At 41.0% G+C, this 25,304-nt stretch overlaps 1 protein-coding gene across 8 annotated transcripts in view; it reads left to right on the top strand.

Annotated features, from left to right (window-relative positions):
- SRGAP2 (SLIT-ROBO Rho GTPase activating protein 2) overlaps positions 1 to 25,304 on the top strand; it is a 250,078-nt gene that overhangs the window by 110,123 nt on the left and 114,651 nt on the right. For all 8 annotated transcript variants that reach the window (XM_050762753.1, XM_050762745.1, XM_050762815.1 and 5 more), the window contains exon 4: positions 19,080 to 19,242. In XM_050762753.1, coding sequence (XP_050618710.1) covers positions 19,080 to 19,242 — 163 coding nt within the window. The remainder of the gene's footprint in view (positions 1 to 19,079; positions 19,243 to 25,304) is intronic.

Here is a 25,304-nt window from a genome sequence, read left to right as displayed (position 1 = left end):
TTGGGTTTTAAATTCAGGGAGAATCAACGAGCACAGTTCTGCTTCTTAGTATATTTAGGGTGCAGCTGGTTAAAGAGCCAGGATTAGAAAACGAATCGAACAAACTAGGATTATCTTCAATAGTAGGATGCTGAGCTGTGTTTGCTGATTCCTGCTTAAGCAGTCGGGACAGGGCATCCTTGCATGAAATTCAGACATCCCTCCCTGGCAGCCTCTGTGTTAAAGTAGAGGTTGCAGAACAAGTCTGGCAGCTCTCAGCCTGAACCCTTGTAAACAACAGATGTTCATAACTAAGTTCTAGGGTGGGGGTAGGGGTTATTGTTGATGCTTGAAATTCTTTGAATTTATAGGCAGCATCTCAGGGATTTAGCAAAAGGAGGAAGTTGTACAGAATTGATTTCTGCAGTGTACAGGTAGAAATGATGCCTCAGATGGATTTTCTTAAAGACAAAGCACAGGCTATTGAGTGGACTCTAAAACAGAGCAAGGTGAACCCAGGAAGGCAGGCACAGTTAAGAAAGGGTTGGCTTCTTAGTGTATTGATTTCCTCTCCTCCTTCTCCTCCTTCACCCCTTTTTATACATGGACTGGATTTGTCAGTCTCCTTCTTGCTCCTTTTTTCTCCGGTAATGGGTGGAAATGTGTGCCCTTTCTCACCATAGAGTCCTAGATATACGTGCATACAAATTACACAGCATATTAGGCCATTTTTGCGATGCTATAAATAAATACCTGAGGCTGGGTAATTTCTAAAGAAAAAAGTTTGATTGGCTCATGGTTCTGCAGGCTGTACAGGAGGTATGGTGCTGGTATCTGCTTCTGGTGAGGCTTCAGGAAGCTTACAACCAGGGAGCCAGCATGTCACATGGTAAGAGTAGGAGCGAGAGTCAGGGAAGGTCCCAGACTTTTGAACAACCAGGTCTTTTGTGAACTAAGTGAGCATGAACTCACTTATCACCACGGAGATGGTGCTAAACCATTCATGAAGGATCTACCCCCATGACCCAGTCACCTCCCACCAGGCCCCACCTCCAACATTGGGAATCATATTTCAACATGAGATTTGGAGGGGACAAACATCCAAACCATATCACATAGGGGGGAAAACACACAGGAAGAGCACACAGGTGCACTTGCCTTAGTATCTTCTGAAGGACGCAACTCAGGTTTTTTGTGATACACTGATTAATGGCTTATTGTTATGGGCTTTGTCTTGGATTTTAACCTTATACTTTCCAATGTTGGTTTTGCTAGATATTCATTACTTCATTAAACAGAGGTGCTGGGCATGGTGGCTCACGCCTGTAATCCCAACGCTTTGGGAGGCCGAGGCGGGCGGATCACGAGGTCAGGAGATGGAGACCGTCCTGGCTAACACGGTGAAACCCCTTCACTACTAAATACAAAAAATTAGCTGGGCGTGGTGGCGGGCGCCTGTAGTCCCAGCTACTCCGGAGGCTGAGGTAGGAGAATGGCATGAACCTGGAAGGCGGAGATTGTGCAACTGCACTCCAGCCTGGGTGACAGAGCAAGACTCCATCTCAAAAAGAAAAAAAAAGAAAAGAAAAGAAAAAACAGAGGTCAGTGATGAGAATATGGCTTATGAAGACTTCAATGCTGCCTCTTCTTTATCCCCATCCCCTAGTCTCCAAGCACACGTACCAAGTTCCCAGCCAGATGATCAGTGCCTAGGAAACCTTCTACTTTACAGCATAGTTCAGGGAAGCCGTAATAGAAAAAATATAATACATCTTTGGTAGGCTTCCTTGGTACCAAATTAAAGAAGACTTTAGAAAGGTTCTTATCGTAAATCAGATGAAGAAAAGCAATTTACCAGATCCGGGAATGTTTTTGAGCCACTCTAGCAAGAAACAACTGGCTTGAAAATCTGTGATAAAATAACTTATTCTTTTGGAAGCTAAGAACATCTTTGTACAATTTTTTTTTTTTTCCAGATGGGAGTCTCTCACTCTGTTGCCCAGGTGGGAGTGCAATGGTGTCATCTCAGCTCAGTGCACCCTCTGCCTCCCAGGTTCAAGCGATTCTCATGCCTCAGCCTCCCAAGTACCTGGGATTACAGGTGCACACCACCATGCCTGGCTACTTTTTATATTTTTAGTAGAGATGGGGTTTTTCCATGTTGGCCAAACTGATCTTGAACTCCTGACCTCAGGTGATCTGCCCGCCTTGGCCTCCCAAAGTGCTGGGATTACAGGCGTGAGCCACTGCACCCAGTCCATCTTTGTGCTGTTATTCCTTCTGGAAAACAAGTCCACCTCTGGCTGTTTTGTCCATTTGTATGAATTTGGTGAACACCAATCCTGGTATGGGAGGTTCCCTTAATTTTTCAGCAAACATTTATTGAACCTTTATTCTGTGCCAAGAGTTGTACAAGGAATTAAATATACATAGAAGAATAAGCTACCATTCTAGCTCATGGAAGTTATTATTTAATGTGAAATATTTTAAGTTTGTTTATGTGTATTTGTGTGTGCTCTGATAAGGCATAGACTTCCAGGTTGAGGAGACAGAATTGTTGGGTTATGAGTCATCCTGTTAGTCACCTTTATTATATGTGAATCATTAATAAACACTTGACTTCATTCTCATCACTAATGACCAATAGGTTCTCCGCAGGTTTGGGGTCACAAAGAGGTGTAGGATCCTGTTCTTTCCCTCAGGAAGCTCATGGTGTCATGTGGAAGACAGAGAGTTTATATGAAAAAGATAACACAAAATAATATACACTTATTGCCAAAGGAGCGATGGGAGAAATGATTTCATTTTTCTCCAGAATGCAATCTTTAAACAGTTTTAAAATTTTGCCATAATGTTAGACTTACAGAAAAATCACAGGAATAGCACAAAGAATTTTTGTATACTACCATTTTATCCAGATTGCCCCAAAATGTTAACATATTACTACGTTTGCTTTATACTTCACCCTTTTCATACCCAGTTCTCACACATATTTTGCTTTTCTGAAACACTTAAGAGTAGATTGCAGACATGATGCCCTTTTATCCATACATACTTTAGGGTATATTTACTAAAAATAAGGATGTTCTTTTGCATAATTGTAGTGTAGTCATCAAAATCAGAACGTACAGATTGATACAATACTATTTTCTAATCAATAGACATTCAGATTTTACCAGTTGTTCTAAAAATGTCCTTTTTTGGCAAAAGAAAGTCCAAGATTATGCAATTCATTCAATTGTCTTATCTCTTTAGTTTCCTTTAATGTGGGATGATTCTCAAGTCTGTCTTTATATTTCAAGGCATTGACATTGACCCCGTTATGTTGTAAAATGTCCCTTAATTTGATATTTCTGGCAATTTCTGATAATTTCCTTATGATTAGATTCAAGCCACACACTTTTGGCAGGAATACCATAAAATGGTAATGTCACTTTCTTCTCAGTGCATCATATCAGGAGGCACTTGCTGATGATTTGTGCCATTACTGGTGATGTTAAATTTGACCATTTGGCTACAGTTGTGTCTGCTAGGTTTCTCCACCATGAAGTTGTTCTATAAACTTTGTAATTAATGCATATATTGTAGAGAGATACTTTGAGACCATGTAAATATCAACTTACCCTTCAACTGTTATACTCACTAAGTTTTAGCATCCATTATAATTCTTGCTTGAATCAATTTTTATTACAATGGTTACCAAATAGTCATTTTTCCAGTTTTCATCATTCCTTCTACATTTATCAGTTCCATTTCTACTGTAAAGAAGAGCTTTTCCATTACCCCCACTTTCTGGTCTAGTTGTTGGTTTATATCAGTGTGGACTTGTGGATTATTATTTTAAACAGGTTATAATCCTTTGCCATCTTTATTTTAATGTTCATATTGTTCTAGATTTGGCCAATGGAGTCCCTTCATGCTGGCTCCTGTGTCTTATTGATATGTCCCCATCATACTTTGAGCACTTCCTTACTTCATGGCACAACAAGGTGTTCCAGGCTTAACTTGTACTTTCCTTGCCTTTACTCTGGAGTTGGCCATTTTTTCAGAGAGCCTTGGTTGCTTTTAGTGGGAAATGGTATTTAGAAACCATGGATGCTAAATATGCTGTTTGTGACCGAAGTACCATTATTTATAGTCCCTTTCAGCAGACAGAGGTAGTAGATACATGTATGTACACATAGACACACACACACACACCCATGTACTTCTATAAATAACTGTTTCTTTATCGGTCTGTATGTTTATATATATTAAAGCCTATAAGTTCATATCAGTGTCTTTCATTCCAATCCAATACCATGTGTTTTATTTAATTTTCTCCCCTTTCCTGTTCTCTGAACAGTGAGAAACCTGGTTCCTCTTATCCATAACTCATATGTTCACTTAATTGCTCCATCCTAGAGTGTACAGAAAGTTGCTTCAGAATTACTAACCCATGCCTCTGAAAAAGAAGACTACTGACTAGATTTTAATACTGGTTTAGAGTTCTTTTTGTTATTAGCCTTGAGGGCCAAAATACAGTGTTCAAAAGTTAGCTGACTAGTTCTTTCTTTCCTATCTTAGTCTGTTTTGTGTTGCCATAACAGAATACCTGAGTCCAGGTAATTTATAAAGAAAAGAAGCTTATTTGGCTCACGACTGTGGTGGCTGGAGAGTATAAGAACATGGCATCAGCATCTGCTCAGCTCCTGGTGGGGGCCATGTGCTGCCTGACAACATGGCAGAGAAGCTGAAAGGCTGGGGAACGAGTTCAAAGACAGCAAACACTAGGAAGAAGCTTGCTTTACAACCCCTCACTCTCTCAGGAACTAATCCAGTCCCACGAAAGTGAGAACTCATTTCCATGAGAATGTTAATCTTATACATGAAGGATTCTTCCCATGACCCAGACAACCCCCTAATGGCCCCGCCTCTCAAAACCACTTGCAATTGCAATCAAATTTCAACATGAGTTTTGGAGGGAATGGACCATATTCAAACCATAGTATCCCTCAACCTCCAGACCTTCAATGTAGTTACATTATTTGTTTGAAATATAATTTGGTTTATTTATTTGTTTGTATTTAATGTTTTCCTCTCCAGAATGGGGTCTTGACATTTCTCACTGCCAAACCTTTTCTCTTGACTAAAGATGGAACAGATTCGGGAGAAGTGAGAGACCCATGTATCCATAGATTAAGTCAGGGCTTTAGCAGAAGTCAGTGATGGGGACATAGGCCAGACGTGCACTGAGAACAAACCAACTATTTCCCCTACTTCTGGGCCAACCCTGTCTCTAGGCAAACCATCTTATGGATTGAAACCCTTGCTGATTTCCACTAAGCCTACTCCTAGGTTCTCCTTGCCATTCTCCCTGATCACCTCTTTTGCATTTAGCGAACCAAGAATCCAGTATCAGTATCAGCATCTGCTCAGCTGTAGGCCATGATTGTGTGTACTGTTTACCAGCAGCTCATGTAATATGCTTGATGTAAGACCTTAGGATGATGTTGATCTGGCCTCTCAGACATGAAGCCCCAGGGCACTGCACATTGACACCCAAACTTGCAGACTTTTATGTCCTTTTGCAAGACTGTTTGCTAGTGCCTTGTTCTGAAATCCTTGAAATTTCTCCTCCTGGACTTTCTTCAGTTACATGCTTTGGCCTCTCTAATAGCTGTTTTGCATCAATTCTGATGACCTGGCCATTTTCTCCTGTCTGTCTGGGAATGGCTTCCAGAATCCCCTTCCTCTGCCCCATTTAACCCTCTTCCTCCATCTCCCACACACTCATTTTATTTCTCTTTCCTCCAGACACATACAACCTGGTCAGTGCTGCTGATTCCAGCTGTTCTGAATCTTGTCTACAGCTTAAGTTCAAAAACAGATGGGCCCAAAGTATCCTAGATGCTGTGCCAATTTCCACCACATGAAAACAAATTACTGAAAAGCATCAGGAAATTTTAGAATAGTTTTGGGGTTTGATTCTCTGCCTTCTCAATGGTCCTTCCTCCCCAACTCTTCCATTTCTCTTCACCCTGCCACCCCCCCCCCCGCCCGCCATTACACCTTGCCACTTTCCATCTCTTCTTTATATTCCTCACTTAGCAAAGGCTGGTTTTAAAAACCTTTATCCTCATTTCTCCTCTTTCTATGTACTGATAGGTTTAACCATCGGGATGGGACTGTGTTGATAATCAAGCTAGGGCTGTTGGTTGTTTTTCTAAATGTTTATACCCTTTTAAAATCTTCCATCTAAGACTAGGGACCTTACGTCCTTTTGGTCATATAAAGAAGGTGAGGCTGGGGCCTCTGTGTCTGTGGGTACCTTTATAGGTCAAATAATTCAACAACTTGCGAATAAAGTAGATATTCTTCTACTGACTTCATCACTAGGGGTGCAAAATTGTGGCAGTGCCACTGTCTGCCCTTGTCGGGAGCAAGTAGACACTCCCTGTAGACAGGGAACTTGTTCCTTGGAAAGCAGTGGCTTTGGACCCACACCATTGCTTTCAGAATCCTCATTCTGGGAATATGCCAACTGCTTTCTCCCAATGTTCTGTAGATCATTGTTTAGTTTTGGCATTCCTAGTCACCCTAAAAATAAGAGGAAAACAATCATTGTAGTGGGACCACTTATCTTAGAGGTATATAAGGAAGGCACTGGCAGTCATTTACAGAGCATGGGGAGAAAGCTGTTGGCATGGTACAGTGGTTATTGGGTGCCTACTGTGACCAGACATTGTAGGAACTGTCCTCAAGAGAAGCCCTTGAGGGACAGGCTTCTAGAAGTGCAGGTACACGCTGGATTTATCTATGCAAATTATAGTGTTTCCCCGCTTCCCTCCCTCCCTTCCTCCCTCCCTCCCTTCTTTTTTTTTTTTTTTTTTTTTTTTTTTGAGACAGAGTCTCGCTCTGTCGCCCAGGCTGGAGTGCAGTGGCACGATCTCGGCTCACTGCAAGCTCCACCTCCCGGGTTCACGCCATTCTCCCGCCTCAGCCTCCGAGTAGCTGAGACTACAGGCGCCCGCCACCACGCCCGGCTAGTTTTTTGTATTTTTAGTAGAGACGGTGTTTCACCATGTTAGCCAGGATGGTCTCGATCTCCTGACCTCGTGATCCACCCGCCTCGGCCTCCCAAAGTGCTGGGATTACAGGCTTGAGCCACTGCGCCCGGCCTCCTCCCTCCCTTCTTTAGAAGAGAATACTTAGAAGAGAATCCTTAGATTCTCAAAAAGTATCAAGCAGAGCCCTATGGATGGTAACTGAAAAAAAAAAAAAAAAAAAAAAAAAAGATTTTCAAAAGGATCTGGGATACGTATTTATCTCCCATAATTTAAGACCATTACTCTGGAGCAGTGACTTTAAAACGTTTTGATCATGAATCTCTGTGTTTTATACTACAAGCTGGAATAACATATATACACATAAATAGCTGAGAACAACACTTTCACAAAACAATGCTTATCTTTGCTCTGTATGATGTACTCTGAGATTTTCTACTTTGTCCTGTTACTCTTTTTTTTGTTGAGGTGGGGTCTCACTCTTTCACCCAGGTTGGAGTGCAACGGCGCCATCTTGGCTCACTGCAACCTCTGCCCCCTAAGCTCAAGCGATCCTCCCACCTCAGCCTCCCGAGTAGCTAGGACCACAAGTGCACACCACCACGCCCAGCTAATTTTTTGTATTTTTGGTAGAGACAAGGTTTTGCCATGTTGCCCCAGGCTCGTCTCAAACTCCTGACCACAAGTGATCTGCCTTCCTCAGCCTCCCAAAGTGCTGGGAATGCAGGCGTGAGGCACTTCGTCCAGGCTACTTTTTTCTGTTATTCTGTTCTACTGTTTTCTACTTAATTTTTTGAGAAATGCTAGTTGGTGACCTATAAGTTGATTTTTTTAAACCTCACTAATGGGGTGAATCCCACAGTTTGTAAAATATTGCTTTAAAAGCATTGGTTTTTAAATTTTTGGTGTGCATAAAATTACCTGACATGCTGATTTGAAAGGCAGATTCCTGGGCATCAGTCCACCCATAATAAGTTGTAATCTCTGGCAGATGAGCATAGGAATCCACATTTTAAACAATCATTCCAGGTGATTCTGATGCAAGGTGATTTGGGGTCTTGAAGCCTCACACTTACAGAAACTGCTCTCTTTTGCATTTATGAACCTGGCTGTTTAAGGCTTCAGATCACATACTTGCTTGGGGATGGTAGATACTACTAGGGATCATCTGACTCCAGACTGAGAATCTTCTCATTACAGAATGACCCCAATCACTTAGGTTTACTTCTGGATCTTCACAATTCCTTGAGAGTCCTCTTTTACTGATGTCTCTTATGGCCCTTAAGAAGGCAGAGAAGGGGTTAACTTAGGCCACAGAATAGAGTGAAGGAACTGAAGGGTCATTTTACAGAGTAACTGGGGTGTGGCCCAGCCCTCCAGTAGGTGCCCAGAGCCAGTCCAAAATTAGAATGGGGTGGGATTCAAAACTGCTTTTCCTATTCACTTGCCTTTCATGTGTAACCACATGCAGTGTGTCAACATGCTTTCAGGCGCCATTAGGCAGCAGCAGTTTTGCTCCCTCTGGGTTCACGGACCCTTGGTATTCCTGTTATGTGTTGTCTTAGAATAGCTCTGCGCTCTGGGGCTCTGAGCATTGTCCATTAACTCTTTTAGCACCAGCCCTTTGAGATGCTAAGGGCTTTTTGAATGAAATGTAATAACCACCACAATGAAATAAGAAAACAGTTACTAGTCAGGAGACCTGGATTCTTGCCCTGCTCCACCACTATCTGTGTGACCTCAGGGTCCCTGAGCCTCAATTTCCTCACTCAGAAAATGACAGGCTTGGTCTAGACTCTAGACCATCTTGAAAGTCCCTTCTAGCTCTGAAATTCCATGATTCTATTTTTGTACACACTGGCCTTTTCTCTTTGCACATGATTCTTTCATTTAAAGTCTCAGCTAGGTTAGGCACAGAAGATTCACTGAGTTTGGGAATTTCCAGAGAATCAGATGATAATAGCAACAAAATGTATTCCTAGCCAGGCAAGGTGGCTCACACTTGTGAGCCTGGCACTTTGGGAGGCTGAGGCGGGAGGACTGCTTGAGCCCAGGAGTTTGAGGCTACAGTGAACCATGGTCATGTCCCTGTACTCCAACCTGGGCAACAGAGCAAGACGCCATCTCTCTAAAAAAAAAGAAAGTATGGGCCGGGTGCGGTGGTTCACGCCTGTAATCCCAGCACTTTGGGAGGCCAAGGCGGACAGATCACCTGAGGTCGGGAGTTTGAGACCAGCCTGACCAACATGGAGAAACCTCATCTCTACTAAATAATACAAAATTAGCCGGGTGTGGTGGCACATGCCTGTAATCCCAGCTACTCGGGAGGCTGAGGCAGGAGAATCACTTGAACCTGGGAGGCGGAGGTTGCAGTGAGCCGAGATCGTGCCATTGCACTCTAGCCTGGGCAATAAGAGCGAAACTCCATCTCAAAAAAAACAAAACAAAACCAAAAAAAAGAAGTATTCCTATTTAGTATACTAATGAAGTAGGAAATTTATGAAATAAGTTTATTGTAAGAGGAATTTTGAGATGTATTTGTCTTTTCAGACATGATTCTAGTCACTTTGTTTTGTGGGTATGAATTCATTGTGTGGGCTGTTGAGTAATAATAGTTGTTAATAAGAAAAGATGTTCATACTGATATATAGTTGTAGAACACTTTCATGTTTATGGGCATCACCTTGTTTGATTGGATCTTCACAAAAGTCATTGTGTTAGGTAGGGCAGGTCTGCTGTCCCTGCTTATACCGTTTTTTTTGTTGTTGTTTTGTTTTGTTTTTAAGAGACAGGTCCTACTGTGTTGCCCAGGCTGGTCATTTACAGGCACAATCATTGTGCACTATACCCTCGAGCTCCTGGGCTCAAGCGATGGGCTCAAGCGATCTTCCCACCTCAGCTTCCCGAGTAGCCAGGACTACAGGCACGTGCCACCATACCTGGCTTCCATTTACTTTTTAAAACAGGTGAAGAAATTTTGAGACCCAGAATGCATTCGTGACTTGCCCAAAGTTACTGGCTAGTAAGTGGCAGAGCTAAGCCTAGTCTCTGGGTCTTAAGCATAGTTCAAGGTGCTTCCCACAGAGTATAGATGGAGTTTCACATTGTTCATCCAGATTCCTTAAGCACCTGAACTTGATAATTTGATCTACTAACCTGGAAATTGACTAGGGCATCTTTTCTACCACTCAACCCCTTAAAGTTTTGCCAGTAAAGTATCAACATGGTTAATAATATGCTATAATTTAGAGCATACAAGAAGCCAATGGACATACAAATTTGGTCATTCAGTAGCCACCCAGAGAGTGAGTACAGATACATGCTGGAGCAGCTGATTTGGCAAGTTTAGTGGAGGCTGAAGATATTAACTAGTCATTAGATGAATCATGGTCTTTCTGTCCTCAACATTTACAGGATTGCTTTGGCTCTGGCATCTGTTGTTAGTCAATACTGATTAAGTACCCACCTATTCTTGGTGATAGGTGTTCATTAAACATTCTAAATATACCCTGTCCTCAAGAGAATTCCTTACTGGGCCTGGGGGTTGTTCCTCCTGCACCCCCACACAGAAAGAGACTTCCTTCTCCAAGATAAATATCCAAATAACACATGAGAACTGATAATGACACATGCATCCAATCTGATGATTACGTAGACTTCATTCCATTTAGATCCATAGTTTCACAGAATCAAGAATTTTTTTTTTTCCTCCTTTTCATTGTTGTTAAGAGCCATGTAAGGGGATTCATTATCCCAGGGACAGGTATTTAGAGGGGGAGATCTTTATGGATACCCTTTCTTCTCAGTGGCTTATTGCTATTTGGCATACTAAAGTACAGTTTGCTAGCCAGGAGGAGTTTCTGGCTGTAGATCAAGCTTCTCCGCTCATGCCTGGTGCCAGGGAGATGCTTGCTCTTAAGGGGGTGGTTACTGCTTTGATAATAAGTGTGTGGATTTCTGAGTGACGTCATTCCACTTTGGCACAGACAGGTATTTATTTCTCTAGAATGAACTACCAGGGGTGAGCCAGACTGTCTGCCTCAGTCATCTCCCAAGGTTTCATTTATTTTAAAAATCTGCTAACACATCTGCGTGTATTTTTTTTTCTCTGTGTGTTTGTCATGTGCTATAATTACTTATGGGGCTTCTGGTGACATCTTAATTAACTAGACAAGAAAAAAACCGAAGATATAATTGTAGAGTTGTTCACAGATTTTTCTGTGGACTTTGTGGATCCAACTATCAACATGATATCGATGGTTATGAATTATTTTTAAGCTGAGAAACGTATAAATTTTATGTTCCTCGGTCATCGATCACACCTTTGTTCTGTCTTTTACCCTTGCTATAGTGTTTTAGTTTAATTGAATGAATGAGTCAGCTCAGGCCTTTGATGTGATCACACCCTATTTTGGGGGGCTTTCAGGGAGCATATTTAATACCTAAGTGAATTTCTAGGCCCTTAGTTCTATGGATTATATTGGGGTGGCATTGTAGCAGGTAGATTGTACCAAGAGAGTTTAAAAGCCTCTTTATTTATTCCTCCCTGTAGTTCTGGGAATGCTAGTGCTAACACATGGGATGTAAACAAAGGGAAGGTCCCAGGTCTACAGAAGCTAGAGAGAGAGCTGGTGGGCAGGCAGATTTTCTAAGTCAGCCAAATCAGGGTTTTGCAATGGGTTCATCCTAGCCACAAGACCAGGATAAGATGTGTGTTGTGGCTGCTGCACAGTTGAGGAGCAGGAAAGCCATGTCTTGGATCCAGAAAATCCGCAAACATGTGAGAAGCAGGTCAGAAAAAAGAAGGTTGATCCTTTTATTCCTAGAACAGTGTCAAGCCCATAGTGGGATGCTCAGTTAATATTTGTTAAATGAATGAATGAAGTAAGAAGAGATCAGGGACTCAGAGAAGGAGCCTGGACAATAAGATATGAGAAACTAGGCAAGAAATAGGGATGGCAGAGATTCAAATCCTGTGTAGACCCCCATGTCTGGTCTTATGGGATCCATAGATCTGTCTTAAGTGATATGAAGACCCTCCAGCTGCCTCCTTTCTGCTCTGAGCACGGTGCCATAGGGGTGGTTGAAAGGAAGGCAAAATCTCTCACTTAACATAAATTGATGGAGACATTTCCAGTTAGTATCTACAATGACTTATATTGGGGGGCCATTCCTAGTTCTCTGACCTAACCCACAAGAACCTTGGTCCTATAATCATTCAGGAAATCGTGATTAAGCACTTAATAGATGTCAGACACGGTGCTAGTCCAGTTCTCTACTTCAAAGCAGATTCCTAAGCTCCGGCTCTTGGGTATGCCATTCTCTCAAGGGTGTGGTTCTGCTCCATGGAACTAATCCAGAGCCACAAGAATCCTATTTTCATACAGTCCTTCCCCCAGACCTGATTATAGGGGACAATTTAGGCTATTTTGAGAAGGTGGGTCTACCACTGCTTGAATCCTTTCTAATCATCTGTCTAGGCTACTGAAGACAATTTGTGGTACTCACTTGTCCCTGAAAATTTGAAAGCTCATTTCTCCATATGTAGACTATATTATTTTTGCCTTTGGCACTTTTCTCTGTCTCTGAACTCTCCTCCTCTGATCTCATTGCTGGCAAAGCTGAAGCCAGAGCTGTGATAAGCCCAGAGAAGTGTGCCCGCCCCCTGCCTGCCCGCCTGTCTTTGAAAGATACCTTCAGGCTGCTGCTGTACTACTGGGTCACAAAACCAACATCCACCATTACAGGCAGAATCATTTTCAAGTCAGTTCCTACCTTGGTGATTTTTACCCCCTCCTTTTAACACCTTCCCCAGCAAATCCAATCCATCCTTTGGCTTATCTGGGTCAGCAAGAGTCTGATTTTATGTGTGGCACTGTCAGACCATAAATCCGCTGCAGCTTTGCCTCTCTATCCAGCCTGCCTGCTTCTGTCAGCATCAGCAAAATACAAAATAGAGAAAATAAGCCAGAAAGGCTAATAACACTCATCTGAATAAAATAATCTCTTTGGCTGCCTCAGTCCATTTCATTTTAATCAAGGTGCCAGGAGGGAATTTAGGTTAAAAAAATCCAACCTTCTTGTCACTAGTTCCCTGTCCAACCATCACTTAAATGATTCCTTTTTATCATGCATATACCTTTTTTTTTATTCACCACATAGTTATATGTTCAATAATATATATTGAATGATGTATTTAACTCTTTGGGTTTTGTCTATCATCACAGATACATCTGTTTTTAAAAGTGAGAAATTATATTCTGCTTAGATGTATTGATAGTTGCCATCTCTCTATGCAGATTGGCAGGTTTGATAGGAATTCTGAGACAGGGGATGGGGGCTTAGTATAAGTTGCTGAAGCATCTAGGGTTCCGGCAATCTGGGCTCCCTTTGGATTCCTTTCTGTCAACCTCAGCACACAGTTCCCAGTGTGGAATGCAGGACTGATTGTTCTACCTTATCCCTTAGGGAAAAGACAGTGGGAGGTTAAAATCTGCTCTCCCGTTGGTATCTCTCTCACGTCTTCCCAGAGACTTACAACTGCTTTCTTAATTGCCTGTTGCTGCTGTCTTACTCCAACCATTATTTGCTGAAGGCTGTGCATTTTCAGCAGGCAGCGATCTTGGCCCTGGCCCAGAGCCGGGTGAGAAGCTTGTTGGAAATTGATGAAAGCTGAGTCCTAGTTTGTTTGGAAATAAAAATAATAATATTTCTTCACATTTGTATAGTGCTGAACTGTTGGCATAGTTCTTTTGCATCCATCATTTCATTTGATCCACACAACAGCCCTGAGAGGTGAGCAACTTAGAGACTATTGACCCAAAAGGAAACACACCTCATTATAGCAATGCAGAAGCTCAAGCTATATTCCAGCAATGCCAGTCTCATGCCATGCATTCCATCTGCACAGCCATGAACATAGCAATTATTAATTAAATGGCACCTTAGGTCAGGAGAGCTTCCAGGATTTTACAACTATACTTTGAAGATCTTTAAGGAGTGAGATGTATACCAACAGGGCATGTGTCCATTTTATAGATGAGATGATCAAAACCAAACAGAGGGAATATGGAAAAGAACCATAATAGAGAGGCCAACTTGGACCTTTATGGACTTGGCTCTTCGCCATGGATATTTTAGAGAAATCCCTTTAAGCGCTTGTTGCTAAGTTTGTTGAATGTCCATAAATAGTCCAAGTTGAGGGAGAAAAGCTGGGCTAATGTCTTCGAAGCTAATGATTCAACTGTGCAGGTTTATCTCTTTCAGTGCATTTACAGTGATAATGTCTTTGGCAGATGTACAGGCAGCCTGTGACTTTCCAGGTCTCCTTTCTTTTGACTCCAGAGTCATTCCTTCTAAAGTACAGTATGATGTTTTCTTGATCTTCCTCCTGAAAAAAATTTTAAGAAAAATACTCCTAGATATTTTGTCTGCTTTTTAGGGATTAGTTTTTGAGGAGGTTTGCAGCTGTTCAGCACATTCCTAAGGGATGCAGACCCTTTCCTTTAAAGGCCCAAGTATTATACAACCTAAGGCTCTGAGGGTGGGGAAAGTAAAGAGACTGTGCAAACAAATGATAGATGGAAAAGATATAAAGACAAATTTCAATCTCCTAACCAAACGAAGTTCCCTTGGCTCCAGCGATCCCAAATAAAATGAGGCTGCAAAGCTTCTGGAGCAGGAAACCACTCTAGCAGAGCCTTAATATGCTCCCTATGAAATCACGTCTCATTGCCTTGCTTATTTTCCAGCCTGAAGTGTGTTTCATCTTTGTTCGTGTTGGCTGGGAAAATTGTCTGTATATTTGTGATCCCCTCCTCCCACTTTCTACCTTACTTGCCCTACCACCACCCAAAAATAAATAAATGAATTAATTAAAACACCTCAGTTGAAAGGAAGAATATGTCTGAGAAAGCTTACAGACTCAAAGGACCAGAAATATTGTGTGAAAAGCTGCATTAATAGTAGGAGAGGCTGAGAATTCCTAGAAGAAACAGACAACAGCATCTAGTGCTGGTTTTTTAAGCATAGACTCCTTTCTTAAAATAAAAGGCTTGCATAGAGCCTGAATATATGAAAAAGATCAAAGCAGTATTTTTATTGGTATAAATCTACTTTTAAAGTACAAATTTATAGAGTACTTATTATACCATCAGTCAATGAGAACAATGAGGCTGTTTTCATGAACTAAAAATATTGAGATCAGGATTATGAATCAGTTACAGTTTTATATTCATTTCAGCATCTGGTTTTGGTTTAGGTAGCCCAATATCAAGAAAATTCTGATTAGCATAGATGAGTTATTGTAATCTTGAGCTTTAAACTGATTTAGACGGAAAAAAGAAGATATTTTTGTTTTAAAGTTGAGTCATTATCATCACCTAGCAGCTATTTCCCTTCATAAATATTAATTGGATAAGCCCCAACATGTATAATAGGCATTGCAACAACTGACAATGAGATGGTATGATATTAAGCATGTTGATTTTCACTACCCAACCACAGTGTAACATGAATCCAGCCTAGGCCCTTGAGCCTTCTATGGCATGTGATTAAACCTTGCTGCTGTGTGTCAAGTTATAGGCTCACCTGTACAGCTTTATTGGAGGAGGTGCACATAGGCTTGAATGAAAAAATAAGCCTATGCAAAGCTACATGTATTCTAATCAATAGCATATTGTTCAGAAGTTCCAAGGCATACAGTGATTCTTTCTTCCAGGGTTTGCATAAAACAATGCTAGCAGCCTGCGAGACATTGCGGTGGTATCTAATGCAGGGAAACTGGGTCCTAGGGCTCTTGCTCATGTCAATAAGGGTTGCTCATATGAATGGATGTGTCACCATTTTTTAAATTGAAATGTGATTTTCTGCTAATTCCAGAGTGTCTCAGAACACAGTTTAAAAGCTCCTGCTCACTGAAACCAATACTAATACTGTAACTATTGCACAAAATGCTGTAAGAATAGAAATAAATACATGTGGTAAAAGTACTTGTAGCACCTTGCAAGTTCTATTTTCTTTTTTTTTCTTTTGTTTTGAGACGAAGTCTTGCTCTCATCCAGGCTGGAGTGCAGTGGCATGATCTCAGCTCACTGCAACCTCCGCTTCTGGGGTTCAAGTGATTCTCCTGCCTCAGCCTCCCAAGTAGCTGGGATTACAGGTGTGCACCATCCTCACCCAGGTAATTTCGTATTTTTAGTAGAGATGGGGTTTTGCCATGTTGGCCAGGCTGGTCTCGAACTCCTGACCTCAAGTGATCCACCGCCTTGGCCTCCCAAAGTGGTGGGATTACAGGCGTGAGCCACACCTTACAAGGTCTTAATAAAACTTATTAGCATTAAGTGATAAGGCATTTCATTTTAAAAGATTTCTACTGCCAGCTATCCTCTTTATTGACCCACCTTTGTTCACTCATCCTTTCTTTTGAGGACACCCTGGGGATATGTGCTCTGCATCCTTTCCCATGGTGTTAGGTTGGTTTTGCCCCCTCTGCTTCCTCTTTTGATCTGTAGTCTACCTTTCTGAGCTAGCTGGCCCTTTGTCTGTACCGCCATTAAAGTTCTATTTTACTATAGGTCTTTCTTTGTCTCCCTTACTATATTGCAGCATTCGTACTTTTATAACCACTAAAGCCCCTAACACCATGCCTTGTTCATTTAAGATACAAATGTTTGTACATTTGTGGAATTGAATTGTGGCATCATTTGTGTGTATGTAAAGTGCTATAGGGAAAGAACCTGTATAGACCCCCCCATCCATGTTCTCCTTTAAGAAACAGATTTAAACCAATTGTCAATGTAAAGTCTCATGAGATCTGCTCCTTTAAAAAGCATGCTTACTGAGGACATGGGTATCTTGCCGAGAGACACCACTTGATTAAAATGTAGATTAGATTATTTAGAATTTTGTAACTGAAATCTAACTGGAATCATTTTGAAAGTTTTCTTGCAGTGGAAACATCAGATGCCATGGAATGCATGTGTTCAAATATCTTACCATTTTGAATTTAGGATTGTTTCCTGTTCACTTTTTTTTTTCCCAGATACTAAACATTTTGAAAGGAGTAAATTAATTATATGTCTCTCTTCCTCTCAGCTAGTATATTTTTGGTTTCCATAGAAATCTTTCAGTTTCTCTCAAAAGGTAAGTGTTGTCACAGTGATTGGCTGTCTTAAGAGTTAGTGATTTTGGCTACAGAAGAGTGATGCCTGGGGCAGGGGGTGGGGACCTGGATACAGGTTTAGAATATTTTCAATTTGGACTCTAATATTAATTGGTTTGAAGTAACTTCTTGGTTTGGGTTAGACAGATATTTGATTTGTCTGATGTTTTCTGAAGTCCAACTAGGTGTGGCATGATAATTTGTTAATAGTTTTTACTACAGAATTGGAAAAGCCTAAGTTGAACTTCACCCTTTACAAATCACAAAGTGCCTCGCCTTTAGTGCTGAATGGAGGCGGTACTGACTCAAGAACTAAGCTACTCTCAGCTCACTTTCTTTGTAGTAGCAGTTTGACTGGAGGGAGGAAGAGAGGAAAGAGGGAAAGAAACAGATCGTTATTATTTGCAGTGAATGAGAATACTTGCTTTGCAGTTACAGGCTTGGTTTGAATTCTGGAATTGCCACTTTTTAGCTATATGACCTTGGGCAAAGTGTTTAAAAATTTTTAGTCCACTTTTCCTCATCTGCTAAATGTGGTTAATAACACCCACCTCATCAGGTAGTTGTGGGGTTTAAGTCAAACAACATGTATAAAGGGCCCAGATACGTGTACAGTATCCCTTGATAAACAGTACTGCAAATTATTCCTACTTTTGTTTTTCTCCTTAAAGAAATCCAACTTCCAAATGTAGAACTTTCTGTTGCTTAAGTTGCTTAAGTTAGTCAATAATTCTTTTGGATCACAATGTTTTCATTAGAAATGAGCATCTAGGGCCAGGCATGGTGGCTCACACCTATAATCCCAGCACTTTGGGAGGCCAAGGTGGGTGGATCACTTGAGGTTGGGAGTTCAAGATCAGCCTGGCCAATATGGTGAAAACCCATCTCTACTGAAAATACAAAAATTTGCTGGGCATGGTGGCAGGCGCCTATAATCCCAGCTACTAGGGAGGCTGAGGCAGGAGAATCTCTTGAACCCGGGAGACAGAGGTTACAGTGAACCAAGATTGTGCCACTATACTCCAGCCTGGGCGACAGAGTGAGACTTTGTCTCAAAAAACAAAAAAGGAGTACCTTGGTTTAGCACTTTACTGCTCCACTCAAGCTGTAGACATTTTAGGAACACATATGTTCAGGTATGGTTTGTGTTCTTGATTGTATGGGACATGAGATTATGGCTCAATAAATGAAATCAAAACTTCCTTAGATATGTTCTGTGGAACTCCAGAGTTTTCAGTAATGTTTTAATGGCATACGTCTCCAAAGTTGCCTTTATTAAATCCTACAATGGATAAATTTGTGGGCATTTTGTAGTGCTGTAGTGATTTTTGTCTCTAGACAAAATCTCTAACTTTGGTTTCTACCCTAGAGATAAACCAAATGACTTAGTGGCTAAAGTGATGGACTTCAGAATCACCTTAGACCTGGTCTAGCCAGACAATGCAGAACTGTTGTTCTAGTCCCTAGCACCCTCTTACTTGTTGTGTTAGCCTTACTCGCTGTAGACAAGTGACAACCTCTGTGAGCTTCAGTTTTCTAATCAGTAGAAGGGGGATAATGGTAGTTCTTTTCTTACAATGAAATGATAGAGCTTAGATGAGATAATACGTATAACGTATTCAGCAAGTTCTTAGAACATTGTAGGTACCTGATAATCCTGTTTCTCCTTCTACATCCCCTCTTCCCCCTCTCTCCTTCTTGTCCTTATTTTCTCCTTTTTTCTCCACTGAGTTTTTAGAAAAGGAGAAAACTAGAGAGGTGAGCTTCAGGAAAAATATCTTTATTTCTGGATTGGCTTTGATTTTTGTGATTTTAGGACACGGACTATAGTTGTAGATGTTGCCCTGGCTGCGTATCAACAATGACTTCTTTTCCTTGATGTTTCTCCACAGGAAGGATCAGAATGTTCTCTCTCCAGTCAACTGCTGGAATCTCCTCTTAAACCAGGTGAAACGGGAAAGCAGGGACCACACCACCCTGAGTGACATCTACCTGAATAACATCATTCCTCGATTTGTGCAAGTCAGCGAGGACTCAGGAAGACTCTTTAAAAAGGTACAGAGATATTTCTAGTCACAGAGGTTCTTGGGTGGAGCAATGACATTCTTGAAATTCTATTAGGTATTATGTTGATTACCTGGGTGACAAAATTATCTGTACACCAAACCCCTGTGACATGCAATTTACCCATGTAACAAACTTGCACATATACCCCTTGAACCTAAAATAAAAGTTAGAAAGGAAAAATAAAAGAAATAATATCTTATTGGCCCACTTCATAGGCTTTCCACTAGTCATTCCCTACCACATACTTGTGGAGAAAAAAATATTTGAATTGGCATTCCTTTCTTCCTTTCTGAGCTGAATTAATAGTAGCCTTGGGAAAGGAACCATTTGCAAGGTACAAACCCAGGACTGGTACCATAATTCATAAGCTGCATCTATTAACAAAAACTGTGTTTTGGGAAGTTTCCTTAAAGTGATTTGTGAAGCTTTTGAGCTTAAGTGGCCAACAGTGTCATTTTATGTTTTCCTATTCTAGTTCATTTAGCAAACTCATATACATTTATGTTTTTAGTTTAGTTTTCTTCCCAGGGTCTCATCTGGGCCAAGGTAAGCTCAAAAGTGTGGTTATTCTTATCGTGATATGTCTTTGTCTTTGGGTCTCTGAATGCTTTCAGAACTCAATTGTTATCATACTTCCTTGGGTATAGGTTGAACAATTTGACTAAGGAAAACTCAAAATAATCATGATAATCTTAAGGAGCCAATTACCTGTCAATGATGGACCTAGCCTCTTGAAAACCCAGGAAGCTCTTTTCTAAGCTGTCTCAGCTTGAGCTCAAAGTGGAATCATTTATTCATGAGGTTTGGTTACAAACAGCGGTGAAGACCCCAACCATTGTATATGATATGCCATGTCTACCATTCAAGCGTTGACATCCCCGGAAGACTTTTCAGAAGGCAAATAATCTTCCTATAAATTATAGGTAGAAAAAGGTGATAGAGGGCTATTTAGAATTCATCAGTTTCCAGGTGACAAAATCCATTATTAAAATTTGAAAGTGTGAGAGAAAAGACTGTAAACAGGATTGTAGTCAATACAGTCAAAGCTCTTGATCAGCTTTCCAATTCTCAGTTAGGAAGTTTTCCAGATTTCACTAGATCTGGAATTAATACCCCATTTTTTTCTGTAATTACCAGCCTGATCAAATAACTGATTTGGAATCTTCCATCTACCTAATTGCATCCATGAAGGTGCTTTCCCTGTGTCTTAGAGACAGAATATTGAGGATACAATCATCTGTCGAAGAAAAGAAGAAAGAGAAAGATAACTCCTCCCAGAGCTCACTGGCTATTTTTAGTAGCCCGGCTGTCCTGTGGTTGGGGCCACACCTCATTTTGGGGTGAGGGTACTTCTCACCATCTCTTCCATGGTTTCCAGCATCAGCTTCAGCTTGGTTGTCATTCATTTGAATTATTCTGCAATACTTCATGATGCATGTGTGTGACTAAAATTAAAACTTATTTAGGTAAAATTTTGACAGCTTGTCTCTATGACCTTGACAGCCACTTTTAGACTATCTCAAGAAGGAAAGGGCTTGACTGATAGTTTCCTCCTCCATTTTCTTTGTTCATCTGAGAAAACAACTTTTATAAGATCTGTTCACCTAGCTAGCCTTCACCCAGTCTCTCAGCTCCCTTTTCTCCCAACCTTAGAAGGTTAGAGAAAAACCAAGCTGAGAGAATTTAATAGCCTCTCCAGATCTCAGAGATGCTTATACTGAAGGCAGCCAGATATCAAAGCCACGAGTGTTCCTGACTCTTCAAGTGCCCCATGTATATTTCACCAAAGCACTAGGTACATGGCACGTATACAAGGTGTGGGGCGTATGACCTCCATGAAAAAAATTTGTCTGTGAATGATATTCTTAGCCATGCGCTCAGGGTTGACTTCCTTAAGCTGTGTATTACTATGCTAGAGTGCGAGGAAGAACTTATTTCTCACAGGACTGTTTATGTATTACATTTCACTGAAGAAAAGGATGCCTATCATAATTTAATAGCTATATGCATTTTCACAAACTGAATTCACACCTGTGTAACCAGCACCCAGATCAAGAAACAGAACATTTCTGTACCCTAGAAGCCCCCTCATACTCCCTTCGAGGCATCTCCCCACCCTAAATCCCCAAAGATAACAACTGTCTTGACTTTTAACAGCAGAGATTAGCTTTGCTTGGTTTCATACTTTACATAAGTAGAATTGCACAGTATGTACTCTTTTTTGTCTAATTTCTGTCAATATTATGTTTGTGAGATTTATTCATACTGTTGTGTATAGTTACAGATCATAGGAATTTCTCTTGATCTTTGTATCAATTAAATTGTAGTTGATTAGACTATGGATCAATTAAATTATAGTTGATTAGAGACATTCCAATGATTACTATCCCACAGCATTAATAATTTCTTTTCTCCTTCCCTTGGGGGGGTTCCCATGTAGGCAGAAAACTCTTAAGTTAGGAGCCGGTTGGCAGATCATAAAAATAGATTCAGCCAAGCACCGTGGCTCCTGCCTATAATCCCAACAACTCAGGAGGTCAAGGTGGGAAAAATGCTTGAGGCCAGAAGTTCAAAAACAACCTGGGCAACATAACAAGACCTTGTCTCTAAAAAAATTTAAACAGTTAGCTGGGCATAGTGGCCTGTGCCTGTAGCCACAGCTACTTGGGATGCTGAGGCGGGAGTATTGCATGAGCCCAGGTATTTGAGGATGCAGTCAGCCGTTATCATGCCACTGCACTCCAGCCTGGGCAACAGAGTGAGACCCTGATAGTTTGAGGATGCAGTGAGCTGTAATCATGCCACTGCACCCCAGCCTGGGCAACAGAGAGAGACCCTGACTCTTAAAAAAAAAAAAATTGATTCATTCTATTTTGGCTGGGTAAAGAGCCTTTCTGCTTTCTAGTAATGGGCAAAGAAACATTCTTCATACCCCACCCCAGATTTTTAACCTCTTTTGTTTAGAGTGTTGTTGCACATGAAGAATTAGAATCCTACTGGTTAAGATGGTATCAGATAAGAGTCCTAAGGAATATCCTCAGCCATTCTATAGTTACATGAATCTTCCCCGGGATTTGCTTTGTGCTATCAGAGGAGATGCCTTTTCCAAGTGACCGTTTCTCTTGGGCCTAGCTCTGCTATTAACTCTGAGACCTTGGACAATGACTTCTTTTTGTGCCTCAGTTCCCTAAACTTTAAAAAAAGAGTGTGGTCTATATGATCTCCATGGTGCCTTCCAAATCCAGGATACCACCGTTCTGTGACGATAAGGGGATTTTACACTGGGAGCTTCCTTCCAGTTGTTAGGTTACCTTTGTTAAATTGTGATAGGTAAATTGTAATCCCACAGATAAGGACAAACAAAAGTGGATATGGGTGTGGAGAGGGCTAGCTTAAGCAAATGAAGACCAAATTTCTTGAAAAATGAAGCATTACTTCAGGTGCTGATATCTACAATGTCAGCAACCAAGAAATACCAAATGGGGATCCAAATATATAAAATAGATATGTTTTACCGGTAAATTTGGTTCCAGTGGCAAAAGGAGCCATTTCTCTGGGGACTTAGGCTTAGAAAAGATACCTTAATTTCTGGTATGGCTGTACACACCTGTGCTTTATGTGAATTTGAGTCTATTTGTCACTAGCCAAAGTCAACATTTTTAAAAATCTTGTTTTAATGTATAAAACTTAAGGATTCACTGAAAACATTATAATAGAAGTCATTATATTTTGAACCTGTATGTGCCAGGTATTGTGTTAAGCACTTTATATGTATTATCTCCTTTAATCCTTACCATAATTTTATAAGGTAGTTACTATTGTTATCATTGATGTTTTGTGAAGGAAGAAACTATGGCTTAAAGAGATTAAGCAGGCCAGGCACAGTGGCTCAAGCCTGTAATCCCAGCCCTTTGGGAGGTCGAGGTGGGAGGATCGCTTGAAGCAAAGAGTTCAAGACCAGCCTGGGAAACATAGCAAGACTGTCTCTACCCACCTCCCCCCTCCCCCCAAAAAAATTAGCTAGGCATGATGGTACACACCTGTAAGCCTAGCTAGCTAGGAGGCTAAGGCAGGAAGGATCACTTGACCCCAGAGGTTTGAGGCTGCAGTGATCTATAATCATGCCACTGTACTCTAGTCTGAGTAACAGAGCGAGACCCTGTCTCTTTGAAAAAAAAAAAAAAACAAACCAGAGGGCTGGGCGCGGTGGCTCCACGCCTGTTATCCTAGCGCTTTGGGAGGCCAAGGTGGGCAGTTCACCTGAGGTCAGGAGTTCAAGACCAGCTTGGCCAACATGGTGAAACCTCGTCTCTACAAAAATACAAAAATTAGCCGGGCAAGATGACCAGTGCCTGTAATCTCAGCTACTCGAGAGGCTGAGGCAGGAGAATCACTTGAACCCAGGAAGCAGAGGTTGCAATGAGCAGAGATCATGCCATTACACTTCAGCCTAGGCAACAGAGCGAGACTTCGTCTCAAAAAAAAAAAAAGAAGAGAGAGAGATTAAGAAAAATGAAATGAAGCTAGTGTTTAACTCCAGTCACCTGGCTCTAGAATCCAACATTTTCATCTACATACTGTATTAGGATTCTCTAAGTATGTTGTGCAGAGAAGAGAAAATCCTAGATTTTCTCTTTTTCATTGAATTCAGATATCTCACTTATAGAATTAACCTAATTTTTTCTTTTGCACATAAACCTTCAAAGGGTATGGAGATGTTGAACATCAACATTGGATTGTTTTTCCTACCTGGGGTTGGGGCAGGCAGCTGGAAGTTGGGAATGAAATAGGGCAGCATGTTTACACTCCCCAGGGGCAAAATATCTCTGCCCCCTGTAAGAGGGAAACAAGGACTTATTAAATGTGAGAGCTGGCCCAAAATCTGACTCACAGCTAATTTAGCTAATTTAGGGATGTCAGGGTGGCTGCACAATTGGCCCCTCTATGGTATTGAACCCCCTTAAGGGATGCTCCTTGCTAGCCCTCTGGTTTGTGGTAAGGTCTGCTGGGACATATTTTACATTTTGCATGAAGCCATGTTGGAGATTCTTTTAGCTAAATATAACATCTGGAGAAAGTAGCCTCCTGTCCACAGCTTAAAAACAGACTGACTTTGTCTAGGACTCCAGGGAAAATTGAGCCCGTTTGGTGCTCCTAACATCTCCTTTCATGTAATGAAAGCTCAGTCTGTCTAACCTCTGTTGGAACCAGGGTTTGGGCAAATATTATTGCTGCCACCTTCATTTGTTTAATGCGGTGGCTTCAAAAACCATGCCCAAAAACTGCCAAGTTTGGCTCCCATCTGCCTGTGGTCTCCGTGAGGGGCATGTTCTAAAGAAGCCCACCAAGAACAGAAATAATTTTTCCCACTTGCTCAGTTTAAACTGAAATAAACTTGAGTGTGCTTTTTCCTACAGCAGAGAGGATAATCCTGTTTTCTCTTTTTACTTAGCTGGAACACACTAAAAGTACCTCTGACTTTGCTTTCTCAAATCACTGTTTCTAGCCTTTCACAGCAGCTCACACTTAAGCTTGGAAGCTGGTCAGTTCAGACAGTGCTAAGACTCAGTTGCATCCTTGTTTTTACAGCACTGCAGTGAGCTGTACTCCTGTTTTACTGTTAGGACTCTTAAGTTTCTATGGCAAAAACTTAGGTTAAATTGAAAAAGCCAAGTCAGATTCCCTGTAGACCAGTAGCTTTCAACTTTGCCTGAGCATGAAAGTTACTTGGGGAGTTTTAAAAAAATCTTTGTGACCTTGAATAAACAAAGGTTTCTTAGGATATAAAAAGCATGAACTATAAAATTTTATAAAGGATAAATCAGACTTCCTCAAGTCTTGGACTTTTGTTCTTGGAAAGACTTTATTTACAAAATGAAAGACAAGATGCAGACTATGAGAAAATACTTGTAATGTATATCTGACAAGGACTTATATCAGAATATAGAATAAAGAACTCTGAGAACTCAGTAATAAGACAAACTGCCCAAATTTTTTAAAATGGAAAAAGGTTTTAATGAACATTTCACTAATAAAAATATATAAATGGC

Source organism: Macaca thibetana, chromosome 1 (assembly GCF_024542745.1).
Source record: "Macaca thibetana thibetana isolate TM-01 chromosome 1, ASM2454274v1, whole genome shotgun sequence".
Taxonomy (NCBI): domain Eukaryota; kingdom Metazoa; phylum Chordata; class Mammalia; order Primates; family Cercopithecidae; genus Macaca; species Macaca thibetana.
The sequence above is the reverse complement of the archived record's forward strand: the minus strand, read 5'-3'. Positions and strand labels throughout refer to the sequence as shown.